The sequence below is a fragment of the Myotis lucifugus genome, unplaced genomic scaffold, assembly GCF_000147115.1.
Source record: "Myotis lucifugus unplaced genomic scaffold, Myoluc2.0 scaffold_517, whole genome shotgun sequence".
NCBI classification, from domain to species: Eukaryota; Metazoa; Chordata; class Mammalia; order Chiroptera; family Vespertilionidae; genus Myotis; species Myotis lucifugus.
In genome coordinates, this window is record NW_005871565.1 from 153119 (window position 1) to 175544 (window position 22426).

The 22426-nt window shown below is 38.2% G+C and overlaps 1 protein-coding gene across 7 annotated transcripts in view; it reads right to left on the reverse strand.

Annotated features, from left to right (window-relative positions):
* The window catches only part of LOC102421225 (rab3 GTPase-activating protein catalytic subunit), a 92368-nt gene that overhangs the window by 10078 nt on the left and 59864 nt on the right, over window positions 1-22426 (reverse strand). For 5 of the 7 annotated variants that reach the window (XM_023745113.1, XM_023745114.1, XM_023745112.1 and 2 more), the window contains 5 exons: window positions 21634-21693; window positions 20813-20867; window positions 20198-20569; window positions 5524-5661; window positions 1505-1732 (listed from right to left, as the gene is read on the reverse strand). In XM_023745113.1, the coding sequence (XP_023600881.1) occupies window positions 1505-1732; window positions 5524-5661; window positions 20198-20569; window positions 20813-20867; window positions 21634-21693 (853 nt within the window). The remainder of the gene's footprint in view (window positions 1-1504; window positions 1733-5523; window positions 5662-20197; window positions 20570-20812; window positions 20868-21633; window positions 21694-22426) is intronic. The other 2 variants (XM_006103875.3, XM_023745115.1) reach the window with 1 other exon arrangement.

The following is a 22426-nucleotide window of genomic DNA, read 5'->3' on the forward strand; positions in this document are numbered from 1 at the left end:
TTTGCAGAGTTTTGGGGTCCATTTTTTCTCTTGGTTTTATTATTTCTGATTAAAAGTGATTTTTCATATCCCCCATGCTTGTTTAAAGATATCTGATTCAGTATGTATGGTGTGTTGTTAACAATTTTCTGCTTCATGGTCAATTTTCTGGGAAATGTTTTCATTAGCTAACTGACCCGCCTGCATTTTGTTTTTTTATACTTTTGTATGGATGTGGTCTGCTCTTTAGTATACCTACTCATACCACAATTTGAAAGTGCCCCTTTTCTGCAGTTTCTTTAAAGGCCAGCAGAAGATGAGGGAGGTTGATGTTATTTTTTTGGTTTTTTTCTTTTATTATTTTATTGATTTGGGAGAGGAAGGATGAGGGAGAGAGGGATAGAAACATCATTGATGAAAGAGAATCACGCCCCTTACAGGGCATTGAGCCCGCAACCCAGGCATGTGCCCTAACCGGGAATCAAACTGTGACCTCCTAGTTCACAGATCGACACTCTACCAAGCCACACTGGCCAGGCGGTTGATAAGCCTTGTTTGTCTTTCACTTCTGCATGATCCTTAGTTTCCCTCTCATTTCCTTCTTTCCCATCATTTCTTTATCTCTAAGGGGTATCAACCCTTCTCTATATATCTGGTTTCCCAAGACAGTATCTCTGAGTGTTCACTTCTCACCCAGCTTACTTTAAGCCTCTCCCTGTAGCCATGCTGTGAACTATCAAGCTCTACCTGTACCAAGTACTTTGGCGCCCAGTGTTAAGCTCTCTCTTTCTGGGGTGACTCTGTGCTCCGTCTGTATCCCTCAGCTCTTCTTAAAAGTCCCTGTCCACACTCTCCTGCAGCAATAGGAACTCCATTGGAATTTGGCTTCTCTACTTATAGTTTTAATTTGAAGGTCACTGTAATCTCTGTCTCCTAGTAATGCTTAAGGCATGGATTTATTTATTACTTATTAAGTGCATGGGATTATTTGGGAGGCCAGTGGATGGTGGGTAGGAGGGTATGTGGGGCAATTTGATATCAGGCAGCTACCACTATTCATTAGAATTCCAAATATTTTTTAGTAATTGAAGAGCAGTTCACTAAATGATCATACCATAATTTATCGAACCAAGCTTATTTTTGGTAACTTTGGTTATATGCACTTTTCACTAAAAAACTTTGCTGAACATCATTCTTGTACATTGACCTTTACATATTTCTCATTATTTCCTTAATAAATTTCTTGGTGGTAGAATTGCTAGGTCAAAGGACATGACCATTTTTTTAAGGTTTTTGATATATGCTGTGAGATGAGACAGTCCAATGGTAAGCATTCTACATAAAATATGGATATCTTATTTTGGGGCCTAACTGCAACTAATTCTAAAATCTTAAGTGTAAATAGTAGACACATAAAAGGCTCATTAAATTTCAATGCTTTGCTTCTCATGTCTATGATAGTGAGTTTTTAAAATGCTAGAACAGTAACTACCACTTTAGTGTTAGATACCCAAACCTCAGTTACCTTTTCTGCTTCCCGTGTATCATCAAAGAGTCTCCTTTGCCTTCTGGCAGGAACTGGCTTAGCTGTTTCCCAGGCTTCCACCCACATGTTGCTTGGAATCTTCATTCGGGCACTCAGTTCTCCTTTCAGAACCGTGTTTCCCTTTTCATCAATCACTTCCTCTTCAATGTAATCCCGGGGTGAGTACCACCTCACAAAGTCTTCCAGACAGCAACCTGGATTAGCTGCCTAAATCAAGGCCAAAAATTCAGCAGAACCAAATATAAGTCAACAGTTACTGAAAACCTGTTTGCAAGATCATACTTTCTCTTTCACAAAAAGCCTACCTAATCTTTATAAAACCTAATATGTGACATGAGTTTGGGTGTCACCTCGAAAACAGATCAAATGTTAAAATACCAAAAGCATTTTACTTTTGCTGTCTCTATTTATAGAAAAAGAAAATACTTCCATTTGATGAATTTGGAAATAAAAACTTTATGTAAAGTGAAAATAATTCTCTTAAACAGATAAGTTACATAGTTTAAAATTATAGCATAACTACTCAAAACTTAGAAGAGTGTCAAATAAGTGCAGGTCATGTAAATTAAATAATACACAACATGAAAGAATAACAACCTAATAATGGGAAAATTCTGCTCTTTTTTCCCCTCAATAAATCAATACCGCAGTAAATATCAGCTAACCTCAAAAATGTTCTATTCAGCCATCAAATTCTTGTGCTTTATGTACAACATTACTCTCACATAAACTGCTTTTGTGCTGTTAAGGAATTGAAATTCAAACTATTATTGTTCAGGTTTCTCAAATCTAACTAATTAAATTTTTACTCAGTGGATAATTCTATAGAATTTACAAGGTTGTATTTCAAAATCCTTTAAGTAATTCCACATTCAAGCCTGGAATAAAAGTAGAGGCTTCCCAGTGTTAGTGCTAAGGCACAGAGTTCTCTTTTGCAAGTGTACAGTAATATATTAGCAGAGTACTAAGGATAGGTATATGTATTATCCCCTAATACTCAAAGGATACGTGTACACACATTAAACACGTACCTTTTGGTTATATTGTCTACCACAACATAATCTTCCTGTATGAGTACTATATTTAATTGCCTGAAATAGTAAGTCATGTAAACATCAACAAAGAAGTGCTAAGCGGAAGGTCATTTTCTTTCTTTTTGAATTAAATTAACCTCAGACCAAAATGCAAACAGACTTGAAGAGAATGGCTAGTCTTAAATGTGAAGAGCAAAACTGTTAATTCTTGCTTCTTGAGCTCACTGGCTACCAGCTTAACCATCCCTACCACTTTAGGAAATCCCTCTGAGGGGATAAGGAATCAGAGGAGGGTCCTTAACCCAGTCAACGACATAAACTTCTGAGGCAGGGGTGGGGAACCTTTTTTCTGCCAAGGGCCATTTGGATATTTATAACATCATTTGAGGGCCACATAAAATTATCAACTTAAAAATGAGCCTGCTATATTTGGTCAAACATTTAATTAACTCACCCCTAATGCCTTGGCATGGCCAGACCAAATGATTTCCCAGGTCTTATATGGCCTGCAGACTGGGTGTTCCCCACCCCTGTTAAGGGCTATGGCATCATGGCTACAACTACTGCTGTGAACTGCAAAAGGTCAAGATTACTGCATGAATCAGGATTCATGCCCGAAGATCTGGATATTAACCAGGCAATACCACACCCACTGAGAACATCTTAGGAACCCAGAAATAGGCCTTGAGTGAAGAGTGAAAAGTTAAAAAAGAAAATAATGTTGAACTCCTGTACCACAGAATGTGTTAAGAAAAAAAAAAAAAAGACAATTTACACCACATTCTTCTCTCTGGTTGTTCTTCCAATACCAGGCTAAACAAACCGCTCCCAGGAGAAGGTCAAGGCACACTTCAGCTCTGGCTTGTCTTTGTTCTACTGTTCTAGGTATGCATCCAAGGGCATGCTCGCGAACAGGCCCTGTGCTTCTGAGGTTGTGAGGTGTAGGTACCTCAGGTCCCTCTCAGCATTCATCCAAAGCTCTGGGGACGCTCCCAAGGGCCCCTAAAGCAAGTCACCCCTACGCAAAAAGGGAGAGGCAACCATATCTATTTTAGAGTGACTACGTATTTCCTTAAATATGTGACCTGATTCCTGCGTAGGGACAGATGTGTAAAAAAGGCTATTTGAAATAGTCTATTTTCTGATTAAAACAATGTTATGAGAGGTTTGTAGGTGCCCAGGTTAATCCAAAAGAGTCTAATGAACTCTAGTTTTGCTGAAGCAGTGTTGAAGGCATTATATAGAACCTTACCATCAGGAGCCGATATGTTTCTATGGGGAAAAGCTTTTACAGTTCCAATTTGGATTTCATTCTGTACTTGCCTCTGCAAGAATACTGTGGTAGGACAAGGACAGATGAATATGAAGGCAGGCAGAGGTCAAGTAACGGGCCAGAGTAGCTCAGTGGTTGAGCGTCGCCCCATACACCAAGGTGTTGTAGGTTCAATTCCTGGTCGGGGCACATACCTAGGTTGCAGATTCCACCCCTGGCCGGGGTGCTTACGGGAGGTGATTGATCGATGTTTCTGTCTCACATCAATGTTTCTCTCTCTCTCTAAAAATAATCAGTAAGGACATAAACTTGGGTGAGGATTAAAAGAAACAACAACAAAAGAGCCACTGGGCAGGCTAGTACTGCCTACTATGCACACACTCCCTAAGCCAATTCTCTTATTTACTTTTTTGATTTAACACATGCCCTGAGAGCCAAATGATTTTTCACTCTCTCAGGAATTGAACCTGCAACCTTTTGGGGTTATGGGACAACGCTACAACCAACTGAGCCACACCGGCCAGGATCCAACTGACTTCTATTTATTCACTGTGCCAACTGTTTGTTTTAAAACAACACACCTCTCTTTCTTATTTCACAGCACAAAATAACACACACATTTTATGTATTATTTGTCTCTAAGGAAAACAGGCAGCTCTTAAGAGGTTTACTAAAGATTGTTTCTTTTAGAAAATATGGGGGAATAAGCAGGGACTAAGAGGCTTCCTTTTACTGTCACAAACCTGCTAGCTGGGAAGATGAAAGTGGCATGTGTTTTCATGGGTGTTTATGTTGGAGAAACTCACACTCAGGCTGGCCTGTAGCACAGAGCAGAACTGAGGAGGGGTGTGGAATGGGGACGTGGGGTCCATCACGGTGCAATGGAGTAAGGAGGAAAGTCTGTGCCTGGGAGACAGTTCTGGGGATCAGCAGTAGAAAGGAAGCCCTGTGGCCCAATGGGCTACCCACTTGGTTTTCAAAAATATATACATATACTTGTCTCTTCTTTTAAAAATAAGTAATAATAATAATAATAAAGACTTTCCTTCATCCTGGGTTTTCTAGCTAGCAAGCTAAATGTCATCATTCTCTGAATTCTCTATGGTCTAGATACAGGCCTAAAATGAGTAGGGAGCAAATGCCTACTCATCCTAAATGGGGACTCATCTGAGAAACCTGCCATGACCCACTCAGTAGAGTTAGTTCCCTCTTAGACCTGCCTTCATAAAAGAACTCATCACACACTTATTTACACAACCTCAACAGACTGTAACTGAGAATAAACACTGTATTTCTTACTTATCTAATCACAGTGCAAGTCACAAAGTAGAATATCAAAGGCCTGTTGAACTAAGGAACCTATGTTAAATCCTAAGGGTTTCCTAAAAACCTTGCATGATATTGGCTGAACACACACAAAGGAGGAAGGCATCCCAGTGCAGATAAAAAATTACTCAAGTCTCAACTTTCAACTATTATTCAAAGATTGTTCTTTGCTTTTTTTAAACTCAAGAAGCAACTCTGAATACAACCTTTAGGGGATAGAAGCGGGATGTTATTAACTACTAATGAAATAAAAGCTTTTAATAAAAAGGACATTCAGGTCTTCATACCACTTTATTGAGTGACTTTCACAGCTTTACCCCAGAATAACTCAAAATAGAATCCTGAGCCCTGACAGTGTGACCCACCTTAAAAGACTCCATATCTGACAGCAGACAGGCGCTCTGCATGCGTGCCCGGAGGTGAGCCCCTTCCGCGGAGGTGCCCAATTTAGCTAGAACCTCTGACTGCTCCTCTAGCAGGTCTTCTGTCATAGGTGCTGGCTCCTGTGAAGCACAAAAGGACAAAGCTCAGCAATAGCCTTTGTGTAGACAAAGCAGGGCTATAAAAATAGAACAAAGACAACACTTATTTCAGCTCTAGTAGTCCCAAGGTATGTATGGAAAAAATTTCAGAGAAGTTCACAAGTTTTCTGGAACCTACATATAAATGTACCAAATTAACAAGAATAAATATGACTTTCAGGGTCTCTTCAACCCCAACAAATAAGATTATCACGTTCCCCTTGGTGAGGACTGATGGCTAAAAGAGAAATTTGGGTGCACTGAACATTTTTCTGCCTGTTAATGATACAGAAATAACATCCCAATGAGATTTTTTATGTAGGATATCACTAGTTGCTATAAGGTTTTTATTGTAACTAACAGGAGAAGAAAATTGATATATATAAAAATTAAAGGCTAATGAATTGAACCTCAACTAAAAGCCCCCAAATAAATTAAGTTTTATGTTGTAGGAGTTGCTTTGAGTTTAGGTTCAAAAGATATTCTAATTACTAATTCCCATAAGAAGTTGTAGATTTTTTGTTTTGGGAATCAGAGACATTATATATTTTAGTGGTAAGCGCCCCCCCCCTCAAAAAAAGCTAAGGCAAATCTAAAGGAGGGTACACTGTAGAATCATTAAAAGAGTGACAGAAGAGAAACCAAGATGGCGACATAGGTTAACGCCGGAGTTTGCTGCTTCGAACAACCACTTCAAAAATACAACTAAAAGACGGAACGGACATCACCCAGAACCACAGAAAGGCTGGCTGAGTGGAAATCCTACAACTAGAAGGAAAGAGAAATCCATACCGAGACTCAGAGGAGGCGCAGTGTGGAAGTGAAATACTAAGGTGCGGAGTGCATGTGGAGCGGGCCGGCGGCGGAGGGCGCGGCTGTTGTTTTCAATCGGGAGGGAGTTTCAGACTCTGAGCTCCAGATCCGGGTGAGTCTCTAGGGACCCAGACTCAAACAGGAGAAGCGGGACTGTCTGGCTTTGGTCGGAACTCGAATGCAGCTTTCTCTCCCGGGACTCTGAGAGGCAGAGCCCCTGGGAACGGATCTGAGAGCAGCCATAACTGCTCGCTCCGCCCGCCCTGTAGATCCCCGGGGACCCGCCCCACCCAAGCCCTGCACAGAGGCATTTGCCGGATAGCCTTAGGCAAAAGCTAGACTAGCACCGCCCTAGAGATCCAGCACAGAAGCTCTCCCACTGCAGACACAGCTGACTCTCATAGCCAGTTAGCCTGGAGGTCAATTCACCCCCAGTATTGCTGACAACAATTAAGGCTTAACTACAACAAGACTGCGCACAAAGACCACAAGGGGGTGCACCAAGAAAGCATAAAAAATGCAGAGACAAAGAAACATGACAGAAATGGAGGATATGGAGCTAAAAAACGCACTTTTAAGGTCTTTCAATAATTTCCTAGAAACTGCTGATAAACTTGATGAGATCCTCAAGAAATCTAATGAGACCCTCGATGTTGTGATAAAGAACCAACTAGAAATTAAGCATACACTGACTGAAATAAAGAATATTATACAGACACCCAACAGCAGATGAGAGGAGCGCAAGAATCAAGTCAAAGATTTGAAATGCGAGGAAGCAAAAAACACCCAACCGGAAAAGCAAAATGAAAAAAGAATCCGAAAATACGAAGATAGTGTAAGGAGCCACTGGGACAGTTTCAAGCGTACCAACATCAGAATTATAGGGGTGCCAGAAGATGAAAGACAGCAAGATATTGAAAACCTATTTGAAGAAATAATGACAGAAAACTTCCCCCACCTGGTGAAAGAAATGGACTTACAGGTCCAAGAAGCGCAGAGAACCCCAAACAAAAGGAATCCAAAGAGGACCACACCAAGACACATCATAATTAAAATGCCAAGAGCAAAAGACAAAGAGAGAATCTTAAAAGCAGCAAGAGAAAGACAGTTGGTTACCTACAAGGGAATACCCATACGACTGTATGAATCTAAGAATCAAGTGAATAAATAATCTGATGTACAGAATGAACTGGTGATTTTAATAGAATCAGGGACATAGAAAGGGAATGGACTGACTATTCTTGGGGCGGGGGAAGGGTGTGGGAGATGCGGGAAGAGACTGGACAAAAATCATGCACCTATGGATGAGGACAGTGGGTGGGGAGTGAGGGCGGAGGGTGGGGCGGGAACTGGGAGGAGGGGAGTTATGGGGGGAAAAAAAAGGAACAAATGTAATAATCTGAACAATAAAGATTTAATTTAAAAAAAAGAGTGACAGTAAACATTGCGAAACTTTCAAAGGGCTTTAGGAAAGTTCTCTGAGAACTAATTTCATTAGATTTTATTGCAATATTAAGAACTCAACAATCCAGAGATTAACCAAACAAAGCTCTCCGGTTTTGCAGTTAAAGTCAGAAAAAAACTGAACTTTTCTATTCTTAGATAATAGAGTAAGATGTAGAAGTGTTTAGAGTATTTGTCAATGGATTTCTTCTAGATTTCAGGAGCTGACTATAAACCAGGGTTTCTCAGCCTTAGTAATACTGGCGTTTTAGACTGGGTAACTCTCTGTCATGGGCCTGTCCTATGCATTGCAGGGTGTTCAGCAGCATCTCTGGCCTCGACCTACTAGACACAAGTGGTACCGCTCCACCTCTTGACAACAACAAAAATGTTTCCAGACATTGCCAAATTTCCCTGGGGACAAAATCACTCCCCAGTTGAGAACCACTGCCTTGAGGACAAATAATTTTCACAACTATCTGTCATAAATACAGAAGCATGGTAAAACTATGGCATTCAAAACACAGCAAGAGACAAAAGAAAATAACTTTTTTTTGTATCATCCTAATTTTTTAAACAAACCTAAAACTTTCAAACACTGCAGACGAGAATATAATATTGTTGGCTTCTCAGACAATATGGCAACCAATACATGGCAAGCACTTATGATCATGTCCTCTGATCCAGTAATTCCAGTTCTAGTAATATCACTACAGCACTATTTATAAAGTGTAAAAAGTGGAAAGAATGTGGATATACAGTAAGAGGGAAATGGTTTGATATAGGAAAAATGGGAAGGAACTGCTTTAACAGTGATTACCTCTGGATTATAAAATTATGAGTTTTTGTTTTCCTTCCTCTACAATGAACATGCATCACTTTTAGTCTCACACTGATACTGAAGGTTGAGTAGTAATTGGAAAAGCAATATGACAGTGGGGTTAAGAGTCTGCGCTTGTGTATGAATCCCAGCTCTATGACCTTGGACAATCACTCAAGCATTCAATGTCGCACTGCTGTGAAGAATAAATCCTGGCACATGCTTAATAAATGCTACCACTCAAGATAAAATACTTAGGGTGGTAAAAGCTTCATACTCTAATTTCTCTATGGTATCAAAATACCTCAGTCAAATTAAAAAATTATATGAATCTCAAGAGAAGAGGCCTGCCTTCCTTCTATAAAAGGGAGCTAGTTTTCAATGTCCTATAGCCCTGAAATCACAGGATGGGTGGGAAGGAAGGAGATGTTGAAAGGATACTGACTACCCTTCCAATGTGGAAATTCCAGGCCAACTATAAGTGAAGGGAATGATCAAGAGAAATATAGGCAGCAAGTAGCATGAGGACCATATATTTTCATATATACAACTTCTGAATATGCCCAAAGCATTCTCATATGCATGATCTCATAGGATCATTGAGAGGTGGTCAGAGCATTTTACAGAGATAAAATGCCTTGCCCAAGATCATCAAGTAGCAAAACTATCAAGTACAAACTCAACAGGGCATCTAGGACACCTGTCTGATGCTGACTTTGAGAACTACTAGTTTGTTCCAATCCACTAGCTAAGTACTCTTGCTCTAACAGATTTCCACAGGTATCTGTCCTAGCTAGCCCTGGCTCTGGAGTATTGGGCAACATCTTTAACCTTCTCCTGGCCATAAATTTTAGGTTGACTTAGTCTACATGAAAGGACTATGGGTGTGAGTTTAAATTCTTATGAAGCAAGGTCCTATATAAAGTTTGTGTGTGTGTGTGTGTGTGTGTGTGTGTGTGTGTGTGTGTGTGTGTGAAGTGGGCAACTGATTAATGGTACATTTTAAGCTAACTTCTAAAGTTTGAAATTATATTGGCTTTAACTGGGATCATTATGAATTCCAAGCATTTTATGTAATCACATATATAATGGTTGAAAATAAGATTAACTTTAAAGGAAGAAAGTAAAATTGATTAAAAAATTGCCCTGATTCCCTAAAGGTAAGATCTAAAAATTAATTTCATAATACATAGGATACATGTTGAGAGAAAAATAAGTCTAAATTATTTCATATTTAGAATATAAATTCAAATGTGGAAACTGAAGCATCTGAAATAAATGAGAGAAGCATAGCCTTTTGAAGAAAAACAAAACTTGAGTTTCCAGAACAACTATCTTTATTAATCCAATCAAATCAAGACAATCTGCAACTAGATCATTAGAAATAGGGAGTACTGTTAATTAAAACTTGGAAAGAGAAAGAATATAAAAGATTAACTTTGTTGCACATTTACCTGCCAAATGCTTTTATTCATTTTAAAATTTATTTTTATTGATTTCAGAGAGGAAGGGAGAGGGAGAGAGAAATAGAAACATCAATGATGAAAGAGAATCACTGATCAGCTGCCTCCTGCACACCCCACATTGGGGACTGAGCCAGCAATCTGGGCATGTGCCCTGACGGGGAATCGAACCGTGACCTCCTGGTTGATTCATAGGTTGACGCTCAATTACTGAGCCACGTCGGCTGGGCTGCCAAATGCTTTTAAATATGATATGCGATTTAATCCGGAACAACCCAGAGTAATATAAACCATTAGTGGCTTTTAAAGTATTAATATTAGTTTACTAAACAGTAGTTAAGGTATTAAAACTGAAGATACATTAGAACAAGCTAGAAATACTTTTTTCTTCTTGTTAATCATTCATCAGATGACAATTTAACTTTTTTAACAGCTCTTTTGAACTATAATCAACATACAATAATTTATTTACCTTTTAACTTATTTTTCATCCTAACCCGAGGATATGTTTTTATTAATTTGAGAGAGACACACATGAAGGAGAGGGAGAGAGAGAAACATCCATCAGTTGCCTCCTGCATGCACCCCAACCAGGATTGAACCCAAAGCTTAGTTAGGTATGTGCCCTGACCAGTAATTGAACCCATGACCTTTTTTTTTTTTTTAAATATATTTTATTGATTTCAGAAAGGAAGGGAGAGGGAAAGAGAGACAGAAACATCAATGATGAGAATCACTGATCGTCTGCCTCCTGCATACCCCCTACTGGGAACTGAGCCCGCAACCTGGGCATGTGCCCTGACTGGGAATCAAACCAGGGACCTTTCAATCAGCAGGCCGACGCTCTATCCATTGAACCAAACCAGCTAAGGGGAACCCATGACCTTTTGTTGTACAGTACCACACTCCTATCACTGAGACACACTGACTAGGGCTCAGCATACAATAATTTAGAGTGCATTTGCTAAATATACCCATGAAACAATCAAGATAATAAATATATCCATCACCCCCAAAAATTTTCTTATTTTTGGAACATCCATAAAAAAAAAGAATAAATGATGTGATATATCCATAAAATAGAATATTACTAAGCAATAACAATAAATGATTATTGATACATAAAACAATATGTGTGAATCATAAAATAATTATGCTAAAAAAATTACACCAAAAACAAACCAAAAAAAGCATACTGAAATCACATAAAATTCTAGAAAATGCAAATTAACTTTTTTTTTTTTAAGAGAGAAAAAGGGGCTCAGAGAGAAAACATAGCTTCTAGTAGCAATACTGTTAATAAGTGGTGATGCCAGGATGTAAATCTAGTTCTACCAGATCCCCAAACCCAGGTCTATACACAAGACCTCAATACCTACTGCATACTTCATAACAAAAGAAGAAAAACAGCCGAAACCATTTGGCTCGGTGGATAGAGCGTCGGCCTGCGGACTGAAGGGTCCCAGGTTCGGTTCCGGTCAAGGGCATGTACCTGGGTTGCGGGCACATCCCCAGTGGGGGATGTGCAGGAGGCAGCTGATTGATGTTTCTAACTCTCTCTCTCTCTGGTAAAAAATCAATAAAAATATATTTTAAAAAAAGAAGAAAAACATACATCTGGTTATTTGAATATTCTGCCCTAATACTAAAATTTACTAATAAAACACCTAAATTATCATTTATTTTAAAAAGGATATTGAAACAAAAAAGCATAAAGCCTGTCAAATAAAATCAACTAATCTCTTAAATGATAGATACCTGGCAAAGAAACAATATAAGCATGGATAATAAAGTTAACAGAATTCATGTTTAAAATTACCAAACATGCCAACATCCCACTGGACTATTACAATTCATCAACCCATTTTAGAATATGAAAATGAATGACAAAAACTTTTAAGTAAATCCTTGCATGTTGAGAAGCAATACTAGCCACTATCCTATATAATAAAAGGCTAATATGCAAATTGTCCCCTTGACCGGGATTTTGACCAGGGGGCGGTGTCCCGTCCCCGGTAGGCCCCCCCACCCCGATCAGAAGCAGGGCTGGCCCACCAATTGCCCGCAGCCCCTTACCCCAGCTGGCCAACCACCTGTAGCCCCTACCCCCGGCCAGCCCAGCCCAATTAGCCCAATTGGGGTCAGCCAGCTGAGCCCCACCTGTGCATGAATTTGTGCACTGGGCCTCTAGTATCTTCTATAACAAAAAGTCCTCAGAAGAATAATAGCTAAAAATTGAGTGCTTACTTTGGACTAGATTCTCTGTTACTAATTTATCACACTTAAAATTCACAATTATCTTATGATGACCTTAATATGCAGAAAAAGCATTTGATAAAATACAATACCTATTCATGATATAAAGCTCTCATAAACTAGAAACAGAAGACAACTTCCTTATTAAGTAAGATAAATGATATCTATATCAGATGCCCTTGATAATTATCATACGCTTTTCTTCTGAGAAGGATATCCACTATTCAACACGGTACTAGAGGTCTAAGCCAGTGCAATAAGGCAAGAAAAAAAAATTAGAAGTATAAAGTTTTGAAAATCAAAACTCAAATTGTCTGTATAAACAGGTAACATGATTATGTTCACAGATAAACCCAAATAATTAAAAAACTATGAGAGTAATAAGTGAATATAGTAAGATTGCTGGATCCAAGTTCAATACACAAAAACCCAATTCTTTCTACATATCAGGGAAAAACTTATAAAAATTAAATTTAAGAATACCATTTATAGCATTTAAGAAATTACAAAGATTTAAAAATATTTAATGAAAGATATACAAAACCTCTATGTTGAAAACTATAAAACACTGAGAAGTAAAGAAAAAAGGAAAAAAAGAAAAGAAAATGAAAGTGAGAACAAGCCCAGAGTAAGAAGGAAGGAAATAATAAAGATGAGAGCAGAAATAAATGACATAGAGACTACAAAAACAGTACAAAAGATCAATGAAACCAAGAACTGGTTCTTTGAAAAGATAAATAAGATTTTTTTTCTTTTCTTAAAAAAATATTTTTATTGATTTCAGAGAGGAAGAGAGAGGGAGAGAGAGACGGAAACATCAATGATGAGAAAGAATCATTGATTGGCTGCCTCCTGCACGCCCCACACTGGGGATCCAGCCCAATAACTCAGGCATGTGCCCTGACTGGGAATCAAACTGTGACCTCCTGGTTCAAAGGTTGAAGCTCAATCACTAAGCCATGCTGGCTGGGCAAAATAAACAAGACTGATGAACCTTTAGCCAGATTCATCAAGAAACAAAGAGAGAGCCCAAATAAATAAAATCAGAAATGAAAGAAGTGCAGTAACAATTCACAATTCAAACTAAGATACCTAGGAATAAACCTAACCAAGGAGGTAAAAAACCCTTACTCAGAAAACTTACAGGACATTGAAAAAAGAGATAGAGGAAGAGATAAACAAATGGAAGCATATACCATGTTCATGGATTGGAAGAATTTACACCATTAAAATGTCCATACTCCTTAAAACAATCTAAAGATTCAATGTAATCCCTATTAAAATACCAACAGCATATTTCACAGATCTAGAACAAATATTCCAAACATTTATATGGAACCAAAAAAGACCCAAATAGCCACAGCAATCTAGAGAAAGAAGGACAAAGTTGGAGGTATCCCAATACTGGATATCAAACTCTACTACTAAGCCACTGTAATAAAAACATCCTGGTACTGGCACAAGATCAGGCTATAGACCAATGTAACAGAAAAGAGACCCCAGAAATCGACCCATGCCATTATGGTCAATTAATATTTGACAAAGGAGGCAAGAACATACAATAAAGACCGTCTCTTCAATACTGGTTTTAGGAAAATTGGGCAGATACATGCAAAGAAATGAAACTGGACCACTAACTTACACCATACACAATAATAAACTCAAAATGGATAAAAGATTTAAACATAAGGTGGGAAACCATATATATCCTAAAAAAAAAAAAGAAAGAAAGAAAACCACAGACAGTAAAATCTCAGCATCTCACATAGTAGTATTTTCACCAATCATCACCTCGGGAAAAAGAAACAAAGGAAAAATGGACCAATGTGACTACATCAAACTAAAAAGCTTATGCGCAGCAAAAGCAACCTCAACAAAATGAAAAGGGAACCTACTGTATGGGAGAACATATTTGCCAATGATACATCTGATAAGGGATTAATTTCCAAAATATACAAAGAACTCATACAACTCAACAAAAGGAAGATGAACAATCCAATTAAAAAATGGGCAAAAGAACTGAATAGATACTTCTCCAAAGAGGACATACAGATAGATGGCCAACAGAAATATGAAAAATGTTCAATGTCACTAATCATCAGAGAGAGGTAAATTAAAACTACAATGAGGTATCTCACTTCACACCTGCCAGAATGGCTACCATCAATAAGTCAACAAACAAGTGCTGGTGAGGATGTGGAGAAAATGAACCCTCGTGCACTACTGGTGGGAATGCAGCCTGGTGCAGTCACTATGGAAAACAGTATGGAGTTTTCTCAAAAAATTAAAAATGAAACTGCCTTTTGATCCAGCAATCCCACCTCTGGGAATATATCGTAAGAAACTCGAAAGACTATTCACACATTGTATGCGGGAAACGTATTTATAAAACGTATAAAGTAAGAAACAAGTAAACGTTTAGGCTTAAAATTAAAAAATTTCACTGTACACAAAATATGAAAATTCACAGAAAAAAGCCAATATTAAAATATATATATATATTTGCCTAATATATATATATATTTACCCTTGGTGAGCAAATGTATTGAGAACAAGTATAAAACGTATAAATACGTTTCCCGCATACAATGTGTTCAGAAAGAATGTATGCACCCCTATGTTCATTGCAGTGTCATTTACAATAGCTAAGATCTGGAAACGGCCCAAGTGCCCATCAGTAGATGAGTGGATAAAAAAGCTGTGATAATTTACTCAATGGAATATGATGCGGCTGTAAGAAAGAAGGATCGCTTACCCTTTGAGACAGCATGGATGGACCTGGAGATTATGATGCTAAGCAAAATAAGCCAGGCAGAGCAAGCAAATATCACATGATCTCATGTATATGTGGAATTTAATGAACAAAATAAACTGGTGAACAAAATAGGTCCAGAGGCATGGAAGCATGGAACAAACTGACAGATCTCAGAGTGGTGAAGGGTGAAGGGTGGGGGCGACGGGAAGAGATTAACTAAAGAACATACATACATATATGCATAGTTTATGGACACAGACAATAGTGTGGAGTGAGGTTAGGGAGGACAAAAGGGTGGGGATATGGGGGACTGCTGTAATATTGTCAACAATAAATAAAAAAAGAAAGAAAAGGAAAGACATTTCATGTTCATGGAACTCAATATTGTTAAGATTTCAGTTCTCTCTAAATTGATTTATAAATTCAATGCAATATGATTCAAAATTCCAGCAGGATTATTTTGCATGTGGAAACTGACAAGCTGATTCTCAAATTTACAAAACAAACAACAACAACAAAAGAAATAGAAAAAATGCGAAGGACAGCTAAGATAATTTTGAAGAACAAAGAAGACTTATACTACAAAATAGAAACACTTATTGTAAAGCCACAGTGATAAAAAATAGTGCATTATTGGCATAAGGATAGACAAAGAGACTAACGGAACATAATAATCAATTTAGAAACAGACCAACACACATACAGTCACATGATTTACAACAAAGACATCACTGCCACTCTGTGGGAAAAGATAGGTCTTTTGAATAATAATGTAGAAACAGAAAAAAAGAGAATCTTAACCTTTTCCTTATACCAGTCAGTTTGAGGTGGATCACAAATATAAGCAAGATAGGTAAAATAATAAAGCTTCCAGAAAAATAAATGAGACTATCTCCAGGACATTGAAGTAGTTAAAAGATTTCTTAAATGGGAGACAAAAGCATTATCCACATAAGAAATATACTGTTAGATCAGACTTTATTAAAATTAAGAATAACCATTTAACTAAAGGCATCATTTAAAAAGTGAAAAAGCAAGTCAGAGATTGAGAAAAATTACTTGTAATACATAAATATGACTAAGGACTCATATCCAGAATATATGAAGAATTTCTACCAAGCAATAAGAAAAAAGGCAACTAATTTTTTTAAAATTGGCAAAAGCTGTCCTGGCCGGGTGGCTCAGTTGGTTAGAGCATCATCCTGTACACCAAAAGGTTGGAGGATTTGATCCCCAGTTGGGGTGCATAAAGGAGGCAACTGATAGATGTCTCTCTCTCACATCGATGTTTCTCTCTCCCTTCCTTCCTTTCTCTCTAAAATTAATAAAAACATATCCTCAGGTGAGGATTTAAAAAAAAAGGCAAGACCTTAAATAGGCACTTTGCCAAGAAGATACCCAAATGGGCAATAAATATATGAAAATGTATTCAGGATCATTATTCATTAGGGAAATGTAAAAACATGAGATACTACTACATACCCAACAGAAAGGCAACCATTTAAATGACTAAAATTATCCAGTGTGGAGAGAAGAGTTAACACTGCAGGCCTTAGACTGCTATCCTCAGGAAGCCTGTTTGCAAAGCTGGCCTCTGGCTGGCATCTGGAAACTTGGATTCTGGTAGTGTCCCCACCATACTCAGAACTGATTAAAATGGCTCACTGTGCCTAAAGTATTTGTGCAAACAATATGGTGTATGCTACATACCTGCTTTCCTTCTGGGAGTCTGGAATTTTGGTACGTGCTAGGCAGAGATTGCCTACACATAGAGCTTGGGTGCCAGGCCTCAATAAAAGCCCTGAGCACTGAGCCTCTAACAAGTTTCCCTGGTAGACAACATTTTACATGTTGTCACAATTCGCTGTTGGAGGAATTAAGTGCATCCTGTGTGACTACACTGAGAGAGGACTCTTGGAAGCTTGTGCTTGATTTCCTCTGAACTTTGTCCCATGTGCCATTTCCTTTTGCAATTTTGCTTTATATCCTTTTGCTGCAATAAATCATAGCCATGAGCATGTCTATATGATGAGTCCCGGAGTCGTGGCAAATCATCAACCTGGGAGTGGTGTTGGGGACCCCTGACACACCAAATGTCGGGGATTATGTGGAATAAACTAAAAGTATTATACATTGTTGAAGAGAGTATAAGTTAGTTCAAACACTTTGGGAGACTGTTTAGTAATATCTACTAAAGCTAAAACATATTTCTACCATATAATTCAACAATTTTACTCTTAGAAATATCTCCTAAAGAAAGTAAGTGCCTATGTTCACCATATGAGAATATTCATCCTATATAATAAAAGGCTAATATGCAAATTATCCCCTCGACCTGGGAGTTAGACTGGGAGTTTGACCAGGGAGTGGGCCGGCCAGCCAACGGTCCGCAGCCCCTCCCCCTGGCCAGCCCTCTCGATCTGCCGATCGGGGCGGGGCAGCCTGACCCCACCCATGTACGAATTCATGCACTGGGCCTCTAGTTTATTTATAATAGCTCAAATGGTAAATAACTCTAATTCTATCAATAAGTGAATGGATAAGCAAATTATGGCATATTCATAAAATACTACAAAGTAATAAACACACATACAAACCAATACATGCCACAACATGGATGAATCTCATAGATGGTAATTAAATTAAAAAAGCTCAGCCGAAACCGGTTTGGCTGGGTGGATTGAGCGTTGGCCTGCGGACTGGGGGGTCCCGGGTTCGATTCCGGTCAAGGGCATGTACCTGGGTTGTGGGCGCATCCCCAGTGGGAGATGTGCGAGAGGCAGCTGATCGATGTTTCTGGCTCTCTGTCTCTCTCCCTTCCTCTCTGTGGGGGATCAGTGAAATATATTTAAAAAAAAAAAAGAAAAAAAAAAGCTCAACACAGAAGTACACAATGTATGATTCCATTTACATATGAAAAAGTGATATAAGCAAAGTATGATTCTATTTATGAGGTTCAAAAACTAATAAAGCTAACCTATATTGATAAAAATTAGAGAAAGAGTTACCTGAAGAGTAGTACTGGGCTATGCTATCCAATACATCTTGCTATAAAAATTTAAATAAAATAAAGCAAAAAATTCAGTTCCTCATGTGCATTAGCCAAATTTCAAGCACTCAATAGCCATATATGGACAATGGCTACTACGGACAGCAGAGATAGAAAATGTACACTTTCATCTTCATCGCAAGTTTTATTAATCAGCACTTTTCTAGCATGATGGGAATTTTCTGTATTTTGATCTAGGTGGTAGTTACATGGGTTTTTAAATATGAAATAACTCACCAGCTGTATACTTAAGATTTATATACTTTATATATTAGTTTATAATTCAGTAAGTAAATAAATAAATATACATTTTTAAATGACTAGGAGAAAACATACAGTATTAATATCTAAACTATGAGGGACTCATAAATCAGTAAGAACAAGATAGCAACTTAAAAATGGTAGGCAAGTAAACATATTAAAAGATGTCCAATAAACATACTAAAAGATGCTTAGATTCATCAAAAACCAGGGAAATACAATATAAAACACTGAGATACTACTTTTGCCTATTGTATGGGCAAAATTTTGGGTGTATCAGTTATTTAAGTAAAATATGAATATAAGTAATTCAAGGACAAGAACCTTACTGTCTAGTTTGCTACCAAATTCCTTAAGTCTAGAACAGTGGTTGGCATACAGTAGGTACTCAATACATAATTATGAGTGGAATAAAGTGAGAAAGGAAAGTTGGAGAGGAAATTATATTCCCTTACTCCTATATTTACTATTGATGGGAGTGTAAAATAGAGGAAGCCTTTTTGAAGAGGAATTTTATAACATATAATTGCTGTTTATCTAGCAATTCAATTTCTCAATTTCTTCCCCAGGGAAACACTCATATGTAAACACAAAAAACTATAAGAATTTATAATGTAACACTGTAATAGCAAAAACTTGCAAATAACATATATTGTGCATTAAGAGAAAAATGGCTAAATAAACTGTGGTTCTCCCATGCCATATAATATTATATAGCAACTAAAAAAAAAAAAACACACCAAAGAAACAAAATAGATTTACATGTAATGACATAGAAAGACCTTCATATCAGGTTAAACAAAAAGTTATACACTAATGCACACATTTAAAAACAAAAATATCCACAAAATTATGTCCACTGTGCACACACATATGTCTATCAATGCATAGACTAAGAGGAGAAATTTATAACCCAAACTAGTAATAGTGGTTACTTCTAGGAATAAGAGTTGAATTATGGGTGGTGGCTTTCACATTTTCTAAATTGAGTTTCCCACAATAAAACATATTCAGATATTACTCATGTAAAAATAACCCAACAGCCTGGCCAATGTGGCTTAGTTGGTTGAGTGTTGTCCCCTGCACTAAAAGGTCGCTGGTTCAATTCTGGTCAGGGCACATACCCAGGCGAGGATTTGATCCCTGGTCGGGGTATATGTGGGAGGCAATCAATCAATGTTTCTCTTTCACATCAATGTTTCTCTCTCTCTCTCCCTAAAACAGAAATCAATAAAAAGATAGTTTAAAACCACCACCCAACAAAAACTATTATTCTTCCTTAGATGTTGAGTTGTTGCTGTTCTACTTACTAATGGTGTAAAATGATCTCAAATTAAAGGATTCCTACTTTTCTTTCCCCTCCATATTTTTGGATTTTTTTTTAAACACCCAAGTACTTACTACTCAGTTTAAGAAATAATATATCACCTTCTACATAATGAGCTACTATCTACTTAAATTTCAAAACATTTCTCAATTTGAGAAATGGTAGACCTAAAAGCTCCAATAGTTTATTATTTAGATTTCACATCTTAGGTCTCTGAACATAGACTGTTTAAAGAATTGCCCCTATCCAAAGCAACTGTCTACTAGAATGAAGTTTTATAAACAACATATTTTTTAAAAATTAGAACTTAACGTGCCAGTGCATGCCCTACCTGGGTTACTGGAATGTAGAGAGGCTCTCCATTATGCAGCAGTGTAAGTTTCCCATGCTGATTGAGTCGTCCTTCTGGCTTTAAATTTGCCATCTCCTTAAGTCCTCCTTTTTTGCCACTCTCTTGTCCATTTCCCTTAAATTCTTCAGTATCACTTAGGCATTCAAAAAATTCTTCTTCGCTATCACTCCAAGAATCCCAAGATTTTCCCACCTCTCCCTTTTCCTTGTCCATATCTTTTAGATTGTCTGGCCCCAGCTGGTCTCCAGGTCTTCCAGCATCCCCTGGATATGTATTAGTCACATTATCTGAAATACTTGTCTTTCTCTTCTCATCACGTGCCTTCTTTCTTTCAATACAACAATTTAACATCTTAAGAAAACAGAAATATATATATTTGAATTCATTACAGTAAAATAAAAATCAATCCACTGCTTGAATATTTAATTTTCATTCTCCACCCTTCCCCTACACCTTGTTGTGAATGACAGTGATTTTAAGTAACCTACAGCAGCACAAAAAGAATGGCCTATAATCCATACTTAAATTTAGCATCAGAAATAAGCTCCAACTGACTCAAGATCACATTAAATACTGTCACTGAAAAATCTTTACCTGTAGTTTCTGATGTAATAAACAGCATCTTAGATCTGGGGCGCCACTTGCTAATCTATCAAATAAAGCAGTGGGAAAAGAAAGATTAGTTTTAGTAAAATTGCTTCAGATATGCATAGTTTTTATACTACCACAAATTTTAGCCATATTGATAAGAAATTAAAACTAGAAACAGAGACAGGGCAAATAAGATTAAAAGATCAGAATTTATTTTATCCTCCTAGTACACAAATCACCAATAGCAAGTATAACAGATATTTCAAAGCTTAAGAGTAAAGTAGTGATAGCACTCAAGCTAATAGAAACTTAAAATAAAAAGTCTCTAAATCCGCCCCAGGTAGTAGCTGGCATACAGTATTTCACACCATACAAAATAGATTAGACTATCTTTTTTAGTTCTCTATTACTATAGTGAATTCTTAATATAAAAACCATCAGTCTCCACTTCTTTTTGCCTGGAGTGCCTCTAATTCTAAACTACTAAGTTCCCAGTAATCAGCTAACCAGAAACTGGCAAATGACACAAGAGTAAACATTTTTGGATTAGTTACCATTTTATATAACTCATATCATAAGTCTCCTCCCTTAGGAAGGGTAGATGCGCAGTAATCAACATTTATGCTAACTAAACTCTCCTATGTGACTAAGTGAAATGTAAACATAAACTATACACACACAAAAATTCACAGGTAATGTTTAATATCTGAACTTATGAGCTCTAGAGATGTTTTCCCTCCAACTATAAAAAACATATGTTTACTACATGTAATTTAGAAAATGCACAAATGTAGAAAAAACAAAATAAAAATATGATTTCACACCTGGGGAAACGACTGTTGACATTTGGCTGTATTTCCTTCCATTTAGTTTGCTGTACAATCCTATATAATAAAAGCCTAGGTGGCGTCATGCCCTTGAGCCACACTCTCGCATGACGTCATCACAAGATAGCCGCCACAAAATGCCTGCCACAAGATGGCCGGCAGGGGAGGGCAGTTGGGGGTGATCAGGCCGGCAGGGGAGAGCAGTGGGAAGCAACCAGGCCTGCAGGGGAGGGCAGTTGGGTGTGACCAGGCTGGCAGGGGAGGGCAGTTGGAGGTGAACAGGCCTGCAGGGGAGGGCAGTTAGGGCGATCAGGCTGGCAGGGGAGGGCAGTTGGGGGCTACCAGACCAGCAAGGGAGGGCAGTTGGGGGCAACCAGGCCTGCAGGGGAGGGCAGTTGGGGGCGAGACCAGGCCGGCAGGGGAGGGCAGTTGGGGGCGAGACCAGGCTGGAAGGGGAGGGCAGTTGGGGGTGATCGGGCCGGCAGGGGAGGGCAGTGGGGGCGACTGGGCTGGCAGGGGAGCAGTTAGGCATCAATCAGGCTGGCAGGCAGAAGGGGTTAGGGGCAATCAGGTTGGCAGGCAGGCAAGCGGTTAGGAGCCAGCAGTCCCGGATTGTGAGAGGGATGTCCCAGATTGGAGAGGGTGCAGGCCAGGCTGAGGGATATCCCCCACCCCTATGCAAGAATTTCGTGCACCGGGCCTCTAATAGTACATATACATCAGCATAATTGAAAATGCTCAGTATATGCAATACTATATTCTATTTTACTACAAATATTAGGATCATTTT